At 45.8% G+C, this 18,972-nt stretch overlaps 3 protein-coding genes across 3 annotated transcripts in view; all 3 read right to left on the bottom strand.

Annotated features, from left to right (window-relative positions):
- Window positions 1-555: 555 nt before the first annotated feature.
- ywhae1 (tyrosine 3-monooxygenase/tryptophan 5-monooxygenase activation protein, epsilon polypeptide 1) lies at window positions 556-7,027 on the bottom strand. Its single transcript, XM_084448514.1, has 6 exons — window positions 6,775-7,027; window positions 5,526-5,725; window positions 5,051-5,157; window positions 4,533-4,739; window positions 3,113-3,249; window positions 556-1,583 (listed from the first exon to the last, which is right to left on the bottom strand). The coding sequence occupies exons 1-6, from the start codon at window positions 6,836-6,838 to the stop codon at window positions 1,531-1,533; spliced, it is 768 nt and encodes a 255-aa protein (XP_084304640.1). The 5' UTR covers window positions 6,839-7,027; the 3' UTR covers window positions 556-1,530.
- Window positions 7,028-8,404: 1,377 nt separating this feature from the next.
- On the bottom strand, window positions 8,405-13,103 carry crk (v-crk avian sarcoma virus CT10 oncogene homolog). Its single transcript, XM_084443185.1, has 3 exons — window positions 12,650-13,103; window positions 11,711-12,282; window positions 8,405-10,415 (listed from the first exon to the last, which is right to left on the bottom strand). The coding sequence occupies exons 1-3, from the start codon at window positions 12,867-12,869 to the stop codon at window positions 10,278-10,280; spliced, it is 930 nt and encodes a 309-aa protein (XP_084299311.1). The 5' UTR covers window positions 12,870-13,103; the 3' UTR covers window positions 8,405-10,277.
- A 4,980-nt stretch (window positions 13,104-18,083) lies between these two features.
- The window catches only part of lrrc75a (leucine rich repeat containing 75A), a gene marked incomplete at both ends in the record, with an annotated part of 7,572 nt that continues 6,683 nt past the window's right edge, over window positions 18,084-18,972 (bottom strand). Inside the window, one exon of the mRNA XM_084438016.1 lies at window positions 18,084-18,900. Within this exon, the coding sequence (XP_084294142.1) occupies window positions 18,084-18,900 (817 nt within the window). The remainder of the gene's footprint in view (window positions 18,901-18,972) is intronic.

Raw genomic sequence — 18,972 nt, 5'->3', positions numbered from 1 at the left:
GCTGGACACTATGGCTCTTTGGCAATTTAGACAGGACATGTACTGTGCATTTACCAACATGGTATACTCACTCCTTGGATTAATACCACAATAGGCATGCTAAGAAATCGACTTATTGTTTATTTATGTTTTATCTATTATACATGTATATAGTCTATCTAGTCTTGATCGTGTCTTTTTTGGTGTATTTTGTACACTGAAGCTGTAACGGTGCAATTTCTGCCCAGGGATCAATGAAGTACCTGCTACTACTGGACATCATAGCAGTATCAAATACACTCCTTTTCATCCTCTTCCTCATGATCATTGTTATCGTCATAAAACGTTCTGATGAAATTCACTAAATATGAAGGTCAATCTAGCCGTAACTTGCCCTGGATCATGGTCTGAGTAATTGTCACCATGTAGATGAGACCAGTAGGACTGTAGCCGGACCAGGGACCGTCTTCACAAACACTGGACTGCTCTGCTCACATGACAACCTTCAACTGAACAGTAACCCAGATCAGTGTGTGACAAGAGTAATTCTGACACAGTGGTGATGTTTAATTTAGATTGTTTAATGTTAATTCCATGCTGTGTTTCAGTAAGAACAATACAGATTCTCTATCTGTGGCTCCAGTCAGATATCCAGTAGTACAAATTAGCTTGAGGTTACACATCATGAAGAGAAACAACCAGCAAAGAAACAGGAGCTTCATAGAGAGGGAAAGAAGCAGAAAAAGACATTCAGAAACTCATGCAGGCTTTTAATCTTCTATTTTAGAGGTCAATTTTCAATGAAGGCCAAATTGAAAATTGTCTTGTACTTGTCTTTAATAGGGATTTTGTAAAACTGCTACCAGCCACCATCTCATCAGTGAGTGTGAATACAGTATTTCAGCACAGTCCAGTCCAGAACATGACAGAAACATGACAACAGAACCACTAAGGTGGAATAGTTCAGCGCTTTGCCCCACATGGATATCCAGAATTTCGCCAACTTCTGCAAAAACTAAAGTTAACAAAAGGGCACTTAGTTTTGACCGGCCCTTAAAGGTCAAATAATTTGCATCAGATGTTTCACTAACACAGATATAACAGCTCCCACAACTAATAGCAGACATATCATTAATAAAAGTTAATTTCTGTAATTATATAAAGAAATAATTCTCAAAATAAATCCAGCAGCTGATAAAAATATTGAGGAAAAGCACAACATAGAAACAATACAATAATGAAAACCAAGATAAACATTTCACAACTCAGAACCGCTTGTACCAGGAACAAAAACAAAAGTATAATCCAGGGTCTCTATCTTTTTCAATATTGTATTTATTTTCTCAATTAAGTGGTATTCATATTTGAATTGAATTAAAGGGCTAATAAAATTAAAAATAAAATTAAAAAATTAAAAAAAGAAAGAAAGAAAAGGTGGAACACCCTGACCTTGAAGGTCTGGAGTGGCTGAGGAGGGAGAGTCCCTGTCTGATGGGTGTGGTGCCGACTCTCCCTGGGGGAGCAGAAGTGGGCGGGTCCTCTTGTGACGTTTCACTGGGCCTCGTCCTCCACATCCTGCAACGCCTCTTTGTTCTGTTCTTCACCTGGTGGAACCACAGAGGGTTTAGGGTTAGAAGCATCACTCTAGTAGTCAAGAATGCTTTCCCAGAAAATAGTCCCTAGAACTCCCTAGTTCCTAGGACTCCCTAGTCACTAAAACTCCCTAGTCCCTAGAATTCCCTAGTCCCTAGAATTCCATAGTCCCTAATATGACTCCCTAGTCCCTAGAACTCACTAGTCCCTAGAACTCCATAGTTCCTAGGCGGGGCGGCTCTAGCTCAGTTGGTAGAGCGGGTCGTTCAATGATCGAAAGGTCGGCGGTTCGAATCCCGGCTCCGACTGTCCACATGTCGAAGTGTCCTTGAGCAAGACACCTAACCCCAAATTGCTTCCAATGAGCAGGTTAGCACCTTGCATGGCAGCTACCACCATTGGTGTGTGAATGGGTGAATGAGAGGCCATTGTAAAGCGCTTTGAGTGCCGCTAAGGTGGAAAAGCGCTATATAAGTGCAGTCCATTTACCATTTAGAAATACCTAGTCCCTAGAAATACCTAGTCCCTCGAACTCCATAGTCCCTAGGACTACCTGTTGTAGATTGTGTTCACACAGCGGGGTAAAGCTCCTTGTGTGCTGCACACAGAGGGACAGTACGAGTGACTTGCCTGCTTATAGTGGGGCAGGCAGAGAGCGACAAAATATACTCATCCTCCTTGGTTTTCTGTCCATTTTTTCCAACGGATGTCTTAGTTACAACAAGACTGAACTTGGAAAGCTGCGTGTTTACATGTGGTATTTACAAGCAGTCAAACACAGAAGTGTTTTGGTTGTCATCACAGACCTGTGTGGTTATTTTGTTGAACTGCATTTACTCACCAAATAACCACATTTATCAGTATTATCACAGTATTGTTAAAATATGCTGAAAATGTTCCAAAAGTACTGATACACACTGAAATCATTATCATTCTCACTCACTCATTCATTCATTCATTCATTCACATTCACATGTACACTGTTTTTTCTCCATTGATCGTATGCCTCTTCTTTCTATACAAAAACTAGAAATGGTGCTCAGAAAGCACAAACCTCCACCCCTGAATGCAATTTGTGCACGCCAAAACTGAATGGGTTCGAAGTTGGCTCATGCTACACCCCTCCATCGAGTTTCATGAAAGCTGGTCTAGTAGTTTTTGCATAATCCTAGTCCACAAAATGAATGGACGTGACTGGCTGGCCGTGTTTGGACGGCTCGTGGACCCGCCCTGTGATTCGGATCCGCTCCAAAATTTAATGAGCCCAAGGTTGTCCCATGCTACACCCCTCCACCGAGTTTCATGACATCGAAAGTGAAATCGAATCGTGGATTGGAGAATTGTGACGCCCCCGATTTGCTACTAATGACTCTACAACAGAAGGAAGGAGTGAGAGGGGATGAACAACAGACAAACGGAACACTGGTTTAAAATGTACCACAGTAAAGAATGAATGAACCAATGTGACAGTTGGAGGATGAGTAGGGGGGTTAGGGAAAGCTGCTTCACTGTGATCCTGGACAGCCAGTTCATCTCTTACCATCTCCCTGCATGTCTGAGGTCCATAGTGTCAGGTTGTCACGTAGGAGCTGCATGATCAGCGTGGAGTCCTTGTAGCTCTCTTCACTCAGCGTGTCCAGCTCTGCTATGGCGTCGTCGAAAGCAGCCTTCGCCAACCTGCAAAACAATACGGTACTTAAATGTAGCATGCCTAGACTGCTTCCAGGGTTTTTCCTGCATAGGTTTTTTTTGGCGCCCCCAAAGAGATTTTAGCCAGAGCCAAAGGAAAATCACCAGTGCCAAAATGCTAAAAATTTTGAATAAAAATAGCAATTCAAATCCTCTCCAAATGTGTTTGATAGCTTGTTTCAAGTGTAGCCCATCCCTCTTTCTTGCATTGTCCATGAGTTGGACCACTAGTAATCAAGATAATTAATAGACACAATTGGGGACCATGTATCAGTGTTTTAAACATTTTGGCTTCATATCCATTTTGTGTCATGTCATCTTGTGTCAGATTTTCCACGATTGTGAAAGGTGAGCTCAGTCAGAACGACAACAAAGAATATAAGCCTATACATGCTGGTATGCTACTCGGCATAAAACTGAGGTTTCCCCCAAAATTGCGCGCGCATCACTCCCCAAAGACCCATTCTGAGCCAGGAAAAACCCTGCTTAAATGTAGCATGCCTAGACTGCTTCCGATCATTAGCAGCACTCATCTTAGTTTCAGTGGAAGAATGCCTTCAGTCTGTGATGGATTAAAGGTGCACAACGTTGCATCATTGTTAACAGCTCGTTTCTTTTGCTTACATTCACATTTTCTGGGCGTTTTTTTTTTTTTTTTTTTTTTAAGAGCTTTTGAATAAGTCAAAGGCTGCTTTATACCTCCATGATAGAGATTCAGATTGCTAGTTAATTTACTACTGTAGCAAAAAGACCTGCTAATTTGTAGCCATGACAGCAGAAGCCCCGTGCGCATTGGCAACTCTGATCAGGGGGTCAGGTAAATGACAACTGCCCTGAGTTTGGGATTTGACATCAGCCGGATATAAAAAATCTGGCAGTGGTAGCCCAGCGATCAAAGAAGAGGACCAGAAACCAGAAGGTCACTGGTTCGAGATCACCGGCTGCTAGACAGCTGCTGGTTTCACTAACCCATGTGACCGTCACCGCCGTTATGCCTCGAGCAAGGCACTTCATGTTCCATCTTAGCGATACTGCGGTAGTGTGTGTGTGTGTGTGTCCCTCAAACTCTTCCCTCCCGTATAAATGTGTGCCCCCAGAGCGCGAGGCCATTTCCGTATAAGAGAATATATTCTCAATCAACTTGCCTTGTTAAATAAAGGGGGTATGGAAATCCCATATCAGCACACAGGCAGTGGCCTACAGTCATATCTGCACACACACTGTGGTCTACAGAGTAAAAGATGTCATGTGTTCAGCGTCAACGTGTTCACCTGCATGCGCGGTCAGGTGAGTTGAGGATCTCGTAGTAGAAGACTGAGAAGTTGAGGGCCAGGCCAAGGCGGATGGGATGCGTGGGGGGCAGTTCCATCATGGCAATGTCGCTCGCGGCTTTATACGCCACCAGGCTGTTCTCCGCCGCCTCCTTCCTGTCATTACCGGTGGCAAACTCTGCCAGGTACCTGTGGTAATCTCCCTTCCTGTGGACATAGCCAACAGACACGGTCATAAACACACAGAGCAGACAAAACACAGACAGACAGAACGGGTAAGAGCAGACATGACAGAGCAGACAACAGAGCAGCTACAGTCAGAGCAGACTCAGACAAAGACAGAGTAGACAACGGACAGAGCGGACACAGGTGAACCTGTTAAGAGATCCGGGCTGAGGCAGGTGTTCACTGGGTTCTACTACACAACGTCCCATCTAAGAACCAGCCAGCAGGGCTGGCCTCAAGTGGGGAGAGTCTAAAGGCATAGTCACGCACAGAGAGGAGAGGGAGGCTCTTACATTTTGTAATAGAAGACCTTGGACTCTCCCGTGTTAGAGGCTGGGATTAGGTGCTTGTCCAGTACATCCAGAATGTCGTTACAGATTGACTTCAGCTCATTCTCAACCTGCAGACAAGAACAGCTCAGATAATAACCAGCCACTCCACACCATGAATGGGGTGTGACCAACAGTTAAAGGCGATGTAAGTGCCTGCGTGTGTAATCTCCTCTATGCAACGTGTCTCCTTCTCCTATATTACCTCTGCTTGCAATTTAGTTGAATATAGCAACATCTGAAGAGTATTTTGGCCATTGCCTTCTCCAAGGGTGCACATACAATTACAAAACAAAAAACAGTGCAGTGGCTTGGAACATGTTTTACTTGGGCAAGAGCAACATAGTTTAGAGTTGTTGGTTAAAAGGTTATTGGGCAAGAGCAACATAGTTTAGAGTTGTTGGTTAAAAGGTTATTTGCTGGAGGGCTGCTGGCCTACCGTTTGCCTGTATTCCCGGATCATTTTCAGTTTGTCCTCCCCACCCTTGTTTTCTTCTCTCTGCTCGATACTGCTGATTATCCTCCATGATGCTCTTCTGGCTCCGATCACATTCTTGTAGGCAACTGATAATAGGTTCCTCTCCTCCACCGTTAGCTCCACATCCATGCCAGCCACTTTCTTCATGGACTCCACCATTTCTGAGGGGAAAAGGGAGGATGCTACTGTATGGATGGCCTACAAGATTCATGTCAAATGTATTCCTCTTATCCCATGTAAAATGTATACCTCCCAATCTCTACACTGTCAAGACTCCCAACACCCTAAATGACTCTATGCATCATCGCGCCATGTTATAGTGACCACCAATGGGAACCACGCCTCTAAAAACAGCATCTGCCCCATGTCAAATTGACACGTCTGGGCTTTACTAGGATAGGAGATATAGTGGGATATGGAAAATTAGGTGGCTGGCTTTGGCTAGTGCTGACTAGGGTTACCGAAATTGAAAATTGAGCAGACAAACGTAGTTAAGGGTCACACAAGAACGACAATAACTCACGTTAGCTAACCTAGCAGGAATGTTGTGAGTCTAGATTGCTAGTTTTGCTGCGTTAGAAGCTGGCAAACAAACAAATACCTAATATTAAGTTGGCAAACAAGCACGATAACAGCACAAATGTCATAACGCTAGATAACAGTTAATGTTGGCCAAATACGATTGCTGGAAGAAGCAATCCTCGCGTAACGTTAGCACTGTCCAAGGGCTGACATTAGTTAGCACCATCTCGTTTAGCTAGCTAGCGGTAGCTCCGTGGCAACTGCTAGCTAACGCTGACAGTTCTCCTTCCATTGAACCGCCATTTTGATTTAGCCACAATCTCTTAGCTAACATAGTTATGATAACTCGCTGGCAAGCCTCGATCGTATTATCAAACCATGGCTGTTCACTATCAACAAAACAACGCCCCAGCTGACGTTGGTTGGGTTAACAGCTTGTTTACAGAATAGCCCATCAGCCTAGTGGCTAGCTAGTTTAGCCATCCTCATGGCTGTCTCTGGCCTGGGAAAGAGGGAGGGGAGTGGATGGGGTAGTTAGCTAGGTAGCTCGCTATACTGGCTGCCTGGGTAGCTATCTTGCCAGCTACCGTACAGACAGCTAATGTAGCCAGACACCTAGCTATTGCAGCAGAAAAACCTGCGGTGAACATGTCCCCCATTGTGTATAAATGTATTCTAGACACCTTACCGTCATATCGCTCTGCTTGCTCGGCAAGTTTTGCCTGATAAACTAAATCCTCCCGATCTCCCATTTTGTAGTGAGACGTGGATTGCTAGCTAACTAAATTAGTATAGTTTTGGCAAATCTCAATGGTTAAATGTAGCTAAGCTGAATGTATGTCAGTCTGTCGGCAGTTCCTTGAAATTCAACGGCTTGTTGAGTGGCGTTTCCACCCCACCGGTACTACGGGCACTGGAATAGCTGGCTAGTAAAGATGGCGAAAATCCTTATCCGGGATCTAGCAGATCGCCGTAGGCGAGCCAAGCACGCCCGAACCACCCCTCCCTCCCTCGGTGGAGGCAGGCAGCAAGCTTATTGTTCATTTCAAATCCATCACATCCACCGGGCAGTGTCCACTATATCAATATTGTAGCAGTTTCACAGACATCAAGGGTGCGTCCATTCATTTCCCAAGGCATGGACTTTATTTAGCCTACTATCTACCGTATATCTTTACACATTAGCCTACATGCTACAGAAAATAAAGTGTAATTTCAATTGTCTTGAAAGAATATAGTGTTATAATACAATGGCACATTTTAATATTAACAATTTCCATTGACAGTTACCATCTTCCTCGTAAAGTAATGCATGATTTACACTGGGTTACAAAAATACAATACTTTAGTTTAACTATAAACATGATTGGCAGAACAGAATAAGTAGCTAATCAACGGGCATATGCGGAGTGTGTGTGTGTGTGTGTGTGTGTGTAAGAGGACATGGTGACAGGCGTAGCAGAACGCAGAGGTTGTGCAGATGACGTGGATGAAAACGCCGTGTGAACGCTCAGGTGAAATACATGAAATATATCTCGACTACTGCAGGAAGAGAACTTGTGAGAGTCCAGACATGTACACATCATAGAAAATAGAATGGTGAGAACAGTCACTGATTTGAAAAACCTCAGTGTTATCAATTACAACAATGTCAGTAAGTGCATTCTGATTTTAAGAAGGAAGCCTCCCCCTACCCTTTTAACCCCTTCCTTCATGTATCCCACGATATGTAGGCAGAAGCACAGTTCATAGCGCTTAAGGGGCAGAATTATCAGTCGGAAAAGTCTAACCCCAACCCTCTAGTGACACCTAGCGTTCAGCTCCAATCTGAGCAGGAATCAGTGCCCTAATCCTGACTCCTAACCCTGACCTCTGGCTCCTGACCCTAAAGCTCAAGGCAGGGCACAGTTCAGAATGCTCCAGGTCCATGGGGGGCGGACACACGCTGAGGAAGAGATGCACCCCAGGTCCACACAGACAGCTCCCTTAAGTGGAATAGAACAGAAGAGACCTCTGTAACTGCACAACAGTCTCCTTCACTCGGGAATGCTTGGAATGCTACACCATGGAGAACCCCTCAGTCAATCACATAAGCCTAGTTTATACTATAGACAAGCTATGGCTCATAAGACACAACACAATACAGTATAAATTAGGGTTAATTTATACTGCGTTGTGTGCCTATGAGCCCTGAGCCATAGCTTATCTTATACAGTATAAGTAAGTAGCCTTGAGAAACAATGGTTCTCGAGCCTAGTGGCCCATACAGTATAAACTAGACTTTAATCACATGATAGGAATTGAAAGATTGTCGTGTCAATAATGTCAAATTCACCACCCTAGTCCTATAATCACTCTCATACATAAGCAATCCTGCAGAACAAGTTTCAGTCCTGACTATTCCAGCCTCATGTCTAACTCAACATGCGGTACAGTTGCTACTGACTGGTGATGAGACGGAGCAGTTGGCACACATTAATTAAAAGGCAAAGTACAGATAAGGACATACTCATGGCAGTCAAAGTAAATAGGAAAAACACTTGAAGTGATTTGAAGTAGCAATGGGTCAGTACAACAGAGGCTAGCCAAAGCAGAGAAGCACAGAACAGACACTTATCACCATAACCATGTCTCCCTGACACCCTCCCAATGAGTCTGGACTGCTTGCTAATGTTTCTCAAATGCAATCCCTATGCTTATTGTGAAAGGCAAGGTATTTTAAGCGACTGAGGGAAATACTGAAAGAGCACCCAGAGCAGTTTGCAGTGGAGATACATTCATGGCCAGTTCCCAAGAGATGGAGCAGAGCCCTGGTTCCCAACTCCACTGTTCCCAGAAGGCAAAAATAACAATAAGAGAAAAAAGTGCCACAAAATGTTGTTTTTTTGCACGTAATGGTAGTCATATTAATTACATAATTTCATAACAATATGTTCTCTTTCTTACAAAAAGACTAGTTGTACTTGGTCCGGGTTGAGTTTGTCCTCAGAGGGTTTTAGTGTAGTGTATCTCTCCTGGACAGACACTCTGGCCGGTACATAGAGTCTGGGGCAGATCTAGGGTCAGGTGATACTCCATATCCATTACAGAAACCAAGCGCTGTTCCAAGTCTGGAACTAAGGGAAAATCTGGAAATTCAATCTATGGCAAAACAAATGCCATGAGTACAAATACATAACTCACCCAAGTATCTATGCCCAAGGATCGCCATTGGTGTCCACACTTGCTATATATTCCTTTAATGGTAAAGTGTATTGGGACCATGCTGCATGATGATTCTGTATTTAAATAAAATTGATTTTGTATCATAAAGAAATATGCTTTTGCAGCTCTTTTGTCACACCTGAGCAACTATAGCGCTGGCTGCACTTAATCCCCATTTTGAAAGGCCTTGCCAAGCAATCCAAGAGGTAACCAACAGGAGCTGCCAGAGCTATATATAACATTTATAAACATATCCATGTAACATTTATAAACAATAATTATATAACATTTATTTATGATACAAATAACCTCGGCCACAAATTTGCAGAAACCCTTATCAACTTGGGCATTGACACTTGGCGGTTTATGCATTCCTTTTAGTAGACTGAATTTCAAACTGCTGAGCTGATTGTCAATCAGTAACGGACTTACATTACAGTGCTCTGCATGTAATGGATATCAGGTCTAGGGTCAGCTACTGCAGCTGAAGGTTGGGATATGAGATCCTGGACCCAGGCCTCGGGGCAACAGCGTGTCTGTCATTGTAGTCCTCTTCCTCCCTCCCTCCCTTCTCTCGCGCTCTCTCTCTCCTCGTCCCACACACTCCTCCTCCCGTTGTCCTACAGTCATTCACAACCAGCCTGCATGGCAGGTTAGCATCTGTATCTTTCAGTCAACAGCTTGTGTGAGTGTGTGTGTGTGTGTGTGTGAGTATGTGTGTGTGTGTGTGTGTGTGTGTGTGTGCGCAAGTTGCTCTGAGTGACCAAGGTACTAAAGTGGTATAAATACTGGTGAAGTATTGACAGCGACGATGATGGCGATAACGTCGGGAAACAATCTAAAAAAGGCTTGTGGAGGAGAGAGGGCGTGGCGCCGTTTGGCTGTGAGGAGGCGGAGACTGGCTGGCGGAGAGGGAGCACGTCTCTGGGGCGGGGAGGGAGCGTGACGGGGGGGTGGGGGAGGGGGGGTGTAGAGGAAGGGTGGGTCTCAGCTGAGCTCCTCCTCGTGGGGGTGCTGGTCCGCCAGCTTGACGTGCGTGAAGGGGAAGTGGCCTCGCTTGCCTTTGCACTCGCCCTCCCACTGGCCGTTCACGTTGATCTTAGTCACCTTCACCATGTCGCCCACCTGGAGGCACAAGCACAGGCGCGCGCGCATGCACACACGTGTTAAAGGACATATGAAGCAGGCAGCAGTTAGTTGAGCCACGCTGTTACAAATTCATTTGCCGTCTAAATGGGTCGCAGAATTGTGTTATACAGCTGCCGTCTAATCCCTGGAATAGCACTGTGAGATATACATCCCAATTCTGGGAATACTGGTACAAGTGCCTTGTTTATGTCTTATGTTTGGTGGTGTTTTTAATTGCTGTATGTGCTTTATGGACCCGAGTCGCTAAATAAAGTTGATGTTTGTAATAAGCTTGTCCAGCACTGCTCTGGATTCCTGGTTCCCTGAAAGCTTTCAATCACTATTAAGACCATTGCAAGACTGTTATACCAAACCAAGAGACAAAAAGATCTGACACCAGGTGTCATGATACAACACAATGCCCTACCTCCTACTAAACCATCTACTGCCCTCGCCCTGTTCCTGCCAGTGACAGTGTGAGGTAAGGAAACGCAGGCTAATCATTAAGCCCCCTGTATCCTGCTGAGTCATGAAGCCTGACTGTAAAGTCAACATCCTCTTGCATTTACAAACTCGGGAGGCTGGACATCTATGGTAGTGTCTGGTCTGTCTGTGAACTACATCTACTACAGACTCACCAGGACTATGTTTATGAACAGTCACCAGAGCTAGGCCATACTACAGCCTCTAGGGATAGGTCTATGTACTGCAGTCACTAGGGCTAGTCCTACACTAGGGATAGGCCTATGCACTGCAGTCACTAGGGCTAGTCCTACACTAGGGATAGGTCTATGTACTGCAGTCACTAGGGCTAGTCCTACACTAGGGATAGGTCTATGTACTGCAGTCACTAGGGCTAGTCCTACACTAGGGATAGGTCTATGTACTGCAGTCACTAGGCCTTGGCATATGTACTACAATCACTAGGACAAAGCTTAACGTGTAGCATTTCAGACAGCCCAAAACCAAAATGACCACAACTAAAATATTGATAATGATGCTACTATGAATATAGTTGTAATCGATGAAGTGCTGCTGCTCATGTGATGATGTTTGGATGATATGCTCATGTTGTTTGATGCTGATGTTTAGAATTGATATGCCCAGTTAGTTACTCATGGAGTAATGCTGCTGGACCATTGCAATTGTTTGGCTTTACAGTTCTCAGTGTTTGTCTTGGGTCGATGCCGTTATGGACTCCTACGGCAGCAATGGGAGTGACGTGAACTAAACACTTCTTCCCCATGTACTCTCAGTTTAGGTGTTAGGGTTAATGTCGTAGCGTTAATTACCTCCAGGGCCAGGGCGGTCTTGTCGTACGCGTTGGGCACCCTCTTCTGGATGGCCCTGGCATACACCGGCCCGTTCTGTAGGTTGGGCAGGGGCGTGGGCTGAGCGTACTGGCTGGGATCCAACAGAGGCGGGCCAGGCTGGGGGGTACCAGGGCCGTCGGCGTTCCCCAACGACCCCGCCGCCCCACCGCCCAGCGGCCTGGCCGCCGCCGAGGCGGGGGAGGAGGGCCGGTACTTCTCCACGTACGGCACTGGAATCATTCCAGCGCGGCCCTCGGCGTTCTGGGCGTTCCACCACTGCTCCTCGGGCCTCTCCAGAACGCGCAGCACGTCGCCCTTCCGGAAGGGCAGGTCCTCGTCATCGTTGCCGGGGAAGTCGAAGAGCGCGCGGACGAACTCGTCCTCCAGGCGCGGGGGCGGGCCGGTGGAGCTCACCGCGGAGCCGTGCTTGGACTTGCCGATCGGTTCGATCAGCGTAGTGGTGTCCAGGTAGTGGATCTTGTAGAACTCCAACAGGGCAGGGAGGGCCTCGAATTCCTGGTCCCCGATGCGGAACCTAGGAGAACCCACACCTGGAGAGGACAAGGTGACAGGTTAGTGTTGGAGGGAAAGGTGGCATCAGCTATGGTCCATGGGTAGTGCTCTAACACCGATGGACATGTCCGACAGAGCTGCATGGTGCCAACCCAACTATGGCCAGCTGGAGTAGCTAACCAGCCTGCTTCTGTCTCACATCTGTACGAATGCATGATGGTTGACTTAGTACAGCAATATTAGAAAACGTGAAGCGATCAGTTCTCTTAATGAGCAGCATTTACGACAGTTTATGAAATAATTTCTCTTGAATTACTACTTGCAGTGCACTCTCGGCACTTATTATCTTAATGGTAGTGCCATCCGATCGAGACCAAAGCACAGGTCAGACAGAGGGTTTCTTACCTGAACCCGACTGTCGGTTGTTGCTGATGCTGTTGATTATGTAATGCGAGACTTTGGAGTTCTCTGAAACAGACAGCACGTAGTCGCCGGGGCTGGTGATCGAGTCTCGGACCAGAAACACCCCGTGTCTCTGTCCTTGCAAGAGAGAAACAGCCTCCTGCCTACCGAGTCTTCCCCAGAACCAACTTGCACGGTCCTCTGCGTCAAAATGTCCAGCCATGACTCACACTCAAAAGTCGAGGCTCCGCAGGCCTTCCCTTTGCCTCCCCGTATCCCCAACCAACGTTCAACTCATACAAAAAACTTTAGCGCGTAACGTTAGAACACGTTTGGAAAATACGTGACATCCGCAACTCGTCAATACCCATTAATTTCAAATAGCTACTTAGATGGAGCCTCGTACCAGACGGGGCTATTCTTTGAATTGAAATGAGATATCAAATTTCACTCGGCCGAAACAAAACAATGTTCAAACAATGCAATTGTGGATAAAATCCTGTAACTTGTTAGCTACAAGTAACTTCTAAAAATGAAATGGCGGATCCGGGGAAAATTGACCCCATTTGCCGGATGTGATGTAGGTAGAAACAGGGCTGATAAGACCCGCCATGATGATAAGGTCAAAAATAAGGTCACTATTGTAGGTTTATTCAGTAATAATTATGCAATCCATTATAAGCCACGAGGGCACAGTACTGGCTACATTATTCTAAAATGTGCAAAATTCAGCTCTGTTTTCTAAAACCAATTTCAATTTATTTTAAATATTTCCCATTCACAATGCATTAATCCGTAAGTGTAGTTTAAAGGACTGGCCACAAGAAGTCAGTGTAGTTCCAGTAGAATCTACAGGTGATTTTTCATTGTATCAGAAAAGGGTGCTGTTTCTTGATTATAACAAAAGAGACGAGAAACAGTTTTATTTGATTAATGTTATTATTTTACTAGCCCAATTTCACACTCAGAAATGCAAACTCGCTCAGCTAAACCTTAAAGGAGATATAGATAACATTTTATGTAGACAAATTGTTAAAACAGAGAGTAAATAATAGTATTAATAATAATAACAACAACAACAGTAATAATACAAACATAGAGCTTTTAGAAAGGTGCAGATTAAAAGTACTGATTTTCCCCCCAAAAAAAAGATTGATTGTGAGTTTGAAGTTCATTGGAAGGTTAGGGATATAGTGGCCTACAATGTTTCCCTGTTTCCCTAGGGAATAAAAATGAGGGAGCACAGTTTCAAATACTGTCAGCCATCCTTATGGTGAAAGAAAGGCAGAGAATTCCTCGAAAGCATCAGACAAAAGGTCATTGGCCTACAGATCAGGAGATGGCAAAAAAAAACATAAAAAAATGTATGGTTTACAACTTTTTTATTTACAACTACTAGGAAAGTTAAGGTCACTGGAACAGACCTGCCAGGTTTGAGGATGTAGGTCTATCTTCCCCGCACGTGTAGTGAGACAACAGGTTCAAGAGGCAAAAAGAAACACAAGGAGCACAGAGTTCAAGATCTCCAAGGTGGTACAAGCTGTCTCTGACGACGCCTACTGTACATGAAAATGGCCTTTATGGTAGAGTTGCAAGAAGCAAGCCTGTTTGGAAGACATTTTCACAAAAAAGGTGTATTGTATTCGCCAAACTGCATCTAAACTATAATTGGAGCCATGTCTTGCAGTCAGAGGAAACAGAAATTGAGCTTTTTGGACACGCACATAAGCGTTATGTTTGGTGTCCAAAAAGAATGCATAATGTTTTAAAGGACATGGTGGTGGATCGTTAATGCTTTGGAGGTGGATCTGTAATGCCCTTGCGGTCCTTGCTAAAATACTTGGAATCATGAACTTCAGGGTGTACCGAGACATTTTATCCCAAAACCTTGTTCTTTCTGCCAGGAAGCCACACCTACACCTTGGCCACAGATGGATCCTTCCAAGAGGACAAGCACAAGATCAAAGCCCTGAAATGAAGCGAGGAACTAAAGTACTGATAACAGGTGTGAATATTTGTGATCCTTCATTTCTCTGGGAAAAAATAAATACAATTGTCAACCGTTCAATGGGGGTTTGTTCCAATTTGTATTAAATAATATACTTACTGCATTTTTGAGCACAAAATAAAGCCTATTACATGTATAGTTTATTTTATATGATCTCTTCTTCATTTTTAAGTGATACAGTAGCTACAGACGCTCCTATAGGCTACTGTATATGTGACATGTGACCAATGAGGAGTAGCCCATACCATTGCACACCAGCAGAGGGCAGAAGAGATTGCTCATAAACAAGCACCGCTTACTTCACCACCTAGGTGTGATTTGTTTTTTATCAAGGTTGTGAATTTAAAAAGCATACTGTAGCACAGAGATAGTTTTCTCATCCGGCCTACGTTGGTAATAAGAAAAATGCTATTTAAAACTATGAGTTGATCCTCTGCCAACACTGGGTATTCATAGTATCTAGAAGAATGAAATCCCTATGATCTGGTCCCCTTAAAGGAGTATCAGGGTTAGCGTTTCTATTTTGTACGATGGAATGAGCTTTAGTTTTTAATCCAGGGGTTAGCACTACATATCCATATATGGGAATGTGTTATTCTAGGAAAAAGGCTTGGGAGAAAATGTTGGAATGCTTTGCAGCCAGAGAATGAGCAAGCCAAGCACATCTGGATGAGAGCTCTAATTCTATGCCAGAGACTTGCTGATGCAGTACCTCTTACATCTACCTATGGAAATAAACTGATTTGAATCTGAATCTACTAATGCTGCACCTCTAACACAACACAACATGGATTTGTTTTAATCTCTGAGTTTATTGTTAAATTTCCATGGCAATACAGAAAGTCCTATTTTTACATTGCGTGTTAATACCAAGCTCCTTTCCTTTGAAATTAACTTTAATAATATGTGCATAGAAAACAGAGCGCAGACAGAAAGTGCGTTTGTGTTTGTGATATACAGCTTTTCTATATACGCGGGGGCGGGGTTTAGATGAGAGACAGAGATAAGAAAGGGAGACGGGGGTTCAAGGTTGTCTCCAGCACACCACAGTATTCTGTTTGGCATGCTGTCAGCGAGGGGAGGCCAGGGACAGCGGATGATCCAGAAGAAGGTTGTACTCACACCCACAATAGAACAGCCCACATGTCTAGAAGATGCACAAATAACGTCCAAAAGAAGCGTATCGGAAGGGAGAGTTTTCCGACATCCCCTCGTGTCGTCATAGACCTGAGAATCTCAGAGACGCTTCCAATCGCGTGAGGCTTCCGTGTTCCGTGTTCCATGGTATAGAGTGGTTGGTACGTTACTCTGTGAGGCTTCCGTGTTCCATGGTATAGAGTGGTTGGAACGTTACTTTGTGAGGCTTCAGTGTTCAGTGGTATAGAGTGGTTGGAACGTGATTCTGAGGCTTCAGTGTTCCGTGGTGTTGAGTGGTTGGAACGTGACTCTGAGGCTTCAGTGTTCCGTGGTGTTGAGTGGTTGGAACGTGACTCTGAGGCTTCAGTGTTCCGTGGTGTTGAGTGGTTGGAACGTGACTCTGAGGCTTCAGTGTTCCGTGGTGTTGAGTGGTTGGAACGTGACTCTGAGGCTTCAGTGTTCCGTGGTGTTGAGTGGTTGGAACGTGATTCTGAGGCTTCAGTGTTCCGTGGTGTTGAGTGGTTGGAACGTGACTCTGAGGCTTCAGTGTTCCATGGTGTACAGACTGGACGTGCTTCTAGACTCCGTGTTTGTGTCCTGATCGGTCTGCTCATCAAAACATCCAACTTTTATGATGTTATTATTTTCTGCTATTGTCTTTCAGGACGGTGTGTTGCTGGTGGCTAACAGCCCCACAAAGTGCCAACCCTAACCCTGAGTGGCCAACAATCTCCCCTCTCAGACTTGATGCTGGCTACACCTTGCCACTGGGTTCAAAGGGTCAAAGGGACTGACACATTTAGCAAAATCCTATACTTTTTTGTTGTTGACACAATTAGACATCATAACAAATTGGGACAATGCAAGTTAGTGGAGACCTACATAGTTATTGCAAGGGGGGATATCCAACCTCTGGATTTATCTGTCCATGATGACAATACACTTGTGTTCATGATAAGGTATACACTTGTATATGTGTGTAATGAAATGGTGTGCAGATGTGGGATGCTTAAGTGTACCGCCAGATGTGATAGTGTGTAGACATGTGGGTGGATATGGTTCTGTTACTGTATAGGCAAATGGACATGTGGAATGATAAGGTATACAGACATGTGGGATGATGAGGTGTGCAGACATGTGGGATGACAATAGCTCCATGAGACCATCCTGATGTCACAAGCTCACATTGTTACTCACAAATCAGTCTGGATATTCTTGACAGAGAAAATTTGGAGCCCGATCAGAAAACGATCTTGCCAATCAGCGTTGTTCTGAGGAATTTAAAATACAAACAGCTACGCTGGGCGGGTTTATGACAGTGAGGAGCGGTTGAAGTTAGCGTGTGATAGAGCTTTTCATATTTTCTTCAGATGCTTTATCCAATCACCTGCCAAGTGGGTTTGAAAGTGCCTGTCCTTTTCCAAACAGTTTCCAATGGAAAGTTACCAGATGGTTATGTGAAGCAAACCATCTGGCGAAGCAAACCATCTGGCATGTCTGGTTAGGATGATAAGGCTATTAAAGTTGAAATAGTTGTCTGTCTGTCTGTCTGTCTGTCTGCCTGCCTGTCTGCCTTTCTGTCTGTCTGTCTGTCTGTCTGTCTGTCTGTCTGTCTGTCTGTCTGTCTGTCTGTCTGTCTGTCATAGCATCTCTCCAGTAACTGAGAAGGGGTGTCAGGCACGTATCGGCACACATACAACAGTCAGGGAAAGCAGGGAGCCAGACCTGAATGAAACATGTCAACAGTCAGGGAAAGCAGGGAGCCGGACCTGAATGAAACATCTCAACAGTCAGGGAAAGCAGGGAGCCGGACCTGAATGAAACATCTCAAACGTGCCTGAGTTCACAACACATGGGAAGACATCTCCATGTCTTTAGGGTTAGGGCTAGCTGACCCTATCCCCTTCATATCAGATCTTCAACTGTGCTTCTACAGCTAATGATCCTAATTCCATATGCTGAGAGATGCAAGACAGATCTCATAGGGTTCTTAATCAAATATGTTCATCTGATGTTCTCCTGAACCAGAGCATCTAAGGTGACCAGGAGTCACTTCTCTCTTCCTTCATCTGTCTCCTCTTTCTCCTCTCCCTCTCCTCCTCTTCCTCCTGTCTCCTCTCCCTCTCCTCCTTCTCTTTCTCCTCTCCCTCTCCTCCTTCTCCTCCTCCTCTCTTTCCTCTCCCTCTCCTCCTCCTCTCGTTCCTCTCTCTCTCCTCCTCTTTGTCCTCTCCTCTACTAAACAAGATCTGACATGGGAGGGAAAATACAAGCATAGAAGAGGACAGGCTTCGATCAGGTCAGGTGGTCTGATTGGTGGGCCCTATCATCACCATTCCCGTTCTCCTCTCCCATTGGCTCAACGGCTCCTGAGGAATTCTGTGACTGGCTGGAGCATGACAGGTGGGAGGACTGACTGTGTGTGTCCTCCTCCTGGGCCCTGGCTCCCCCCCTCCCCCTGTCTGTCCCCCTCCCGCTCTCTCTCCTCCTCTCCTCCATCGTCCACATGCTGTCCTCATCCAGCTCGTCCCCCTTCCCCTGCACCTCCCTGTCAAAATCCAGCAGCTCCTCCATCATGTCCTCGATCTCCATCTCTCCTTCCATCTCGTCCTCCGCCTCGGAGGGCAGCTCCCCCATGCTCTCTGTCCTGTCGTCGCCCGCCTCCCCCCGGCCGTCCACATCGCTGGCCTGGCTCTCCCCGAACTCCAGGATGGTGGGCAGGTTGCCCTGCTTGGGGCAGCGTTTCCGCAGGCTGAGCAGGAAGGGCTGGGGCAGGGAGAAGATGTCCACGTTGTTGCCCAGGTCCATCCAGGTCACGGCGGGGAAGCTGTCCGGGTCCTTCAGGCTGTCGGTCAGCTCGCGGAGGACAGCGCGGGTCAACCGGTTGCCGTTGAGCGCCAGCGTCTCCAGGCGGGGCAGGGCGGCCAGCGTGGGCAGCAGGATGAGGAAGGCCTCGTCCGTCAGCTCGGTGAAGCCCAGCTCCAGGCTGGTGAGGGAGGCGGCGTGGCGCTGCAGGTGGGCGCACAGGCGCTCCGTGTCCCTCGCCGCCAGGGGGATCCCCGATAGGTCCAGCGCACCGCTGGGGGGCGGGGCTGACAGGACTGCTTTTAGACTGGTGGTGGGGGGGAGGGGGCAAAGGAGGAGGGAGAAACAGAAGGGGAGAAGGGGGGGTTAGACGAGGGGG

Source organism: Borostomias antarcticus, assembly GCF_949987555.1.
Source record: "Borostomias antarcticus genome assembly, chromosome: 1".
Lineage (NCBI taxonomy): Eukaryota > Metazoa > Chordata > Actinopteri > Stomiiformes > Stomiidae > Borostomias > Borostomias antarcticus.
The sequence above is the reverse complement of the archived record's forward strand: the minus strand, read 5'-3'. Positions and strand labels throughout refer to the sequence as shown.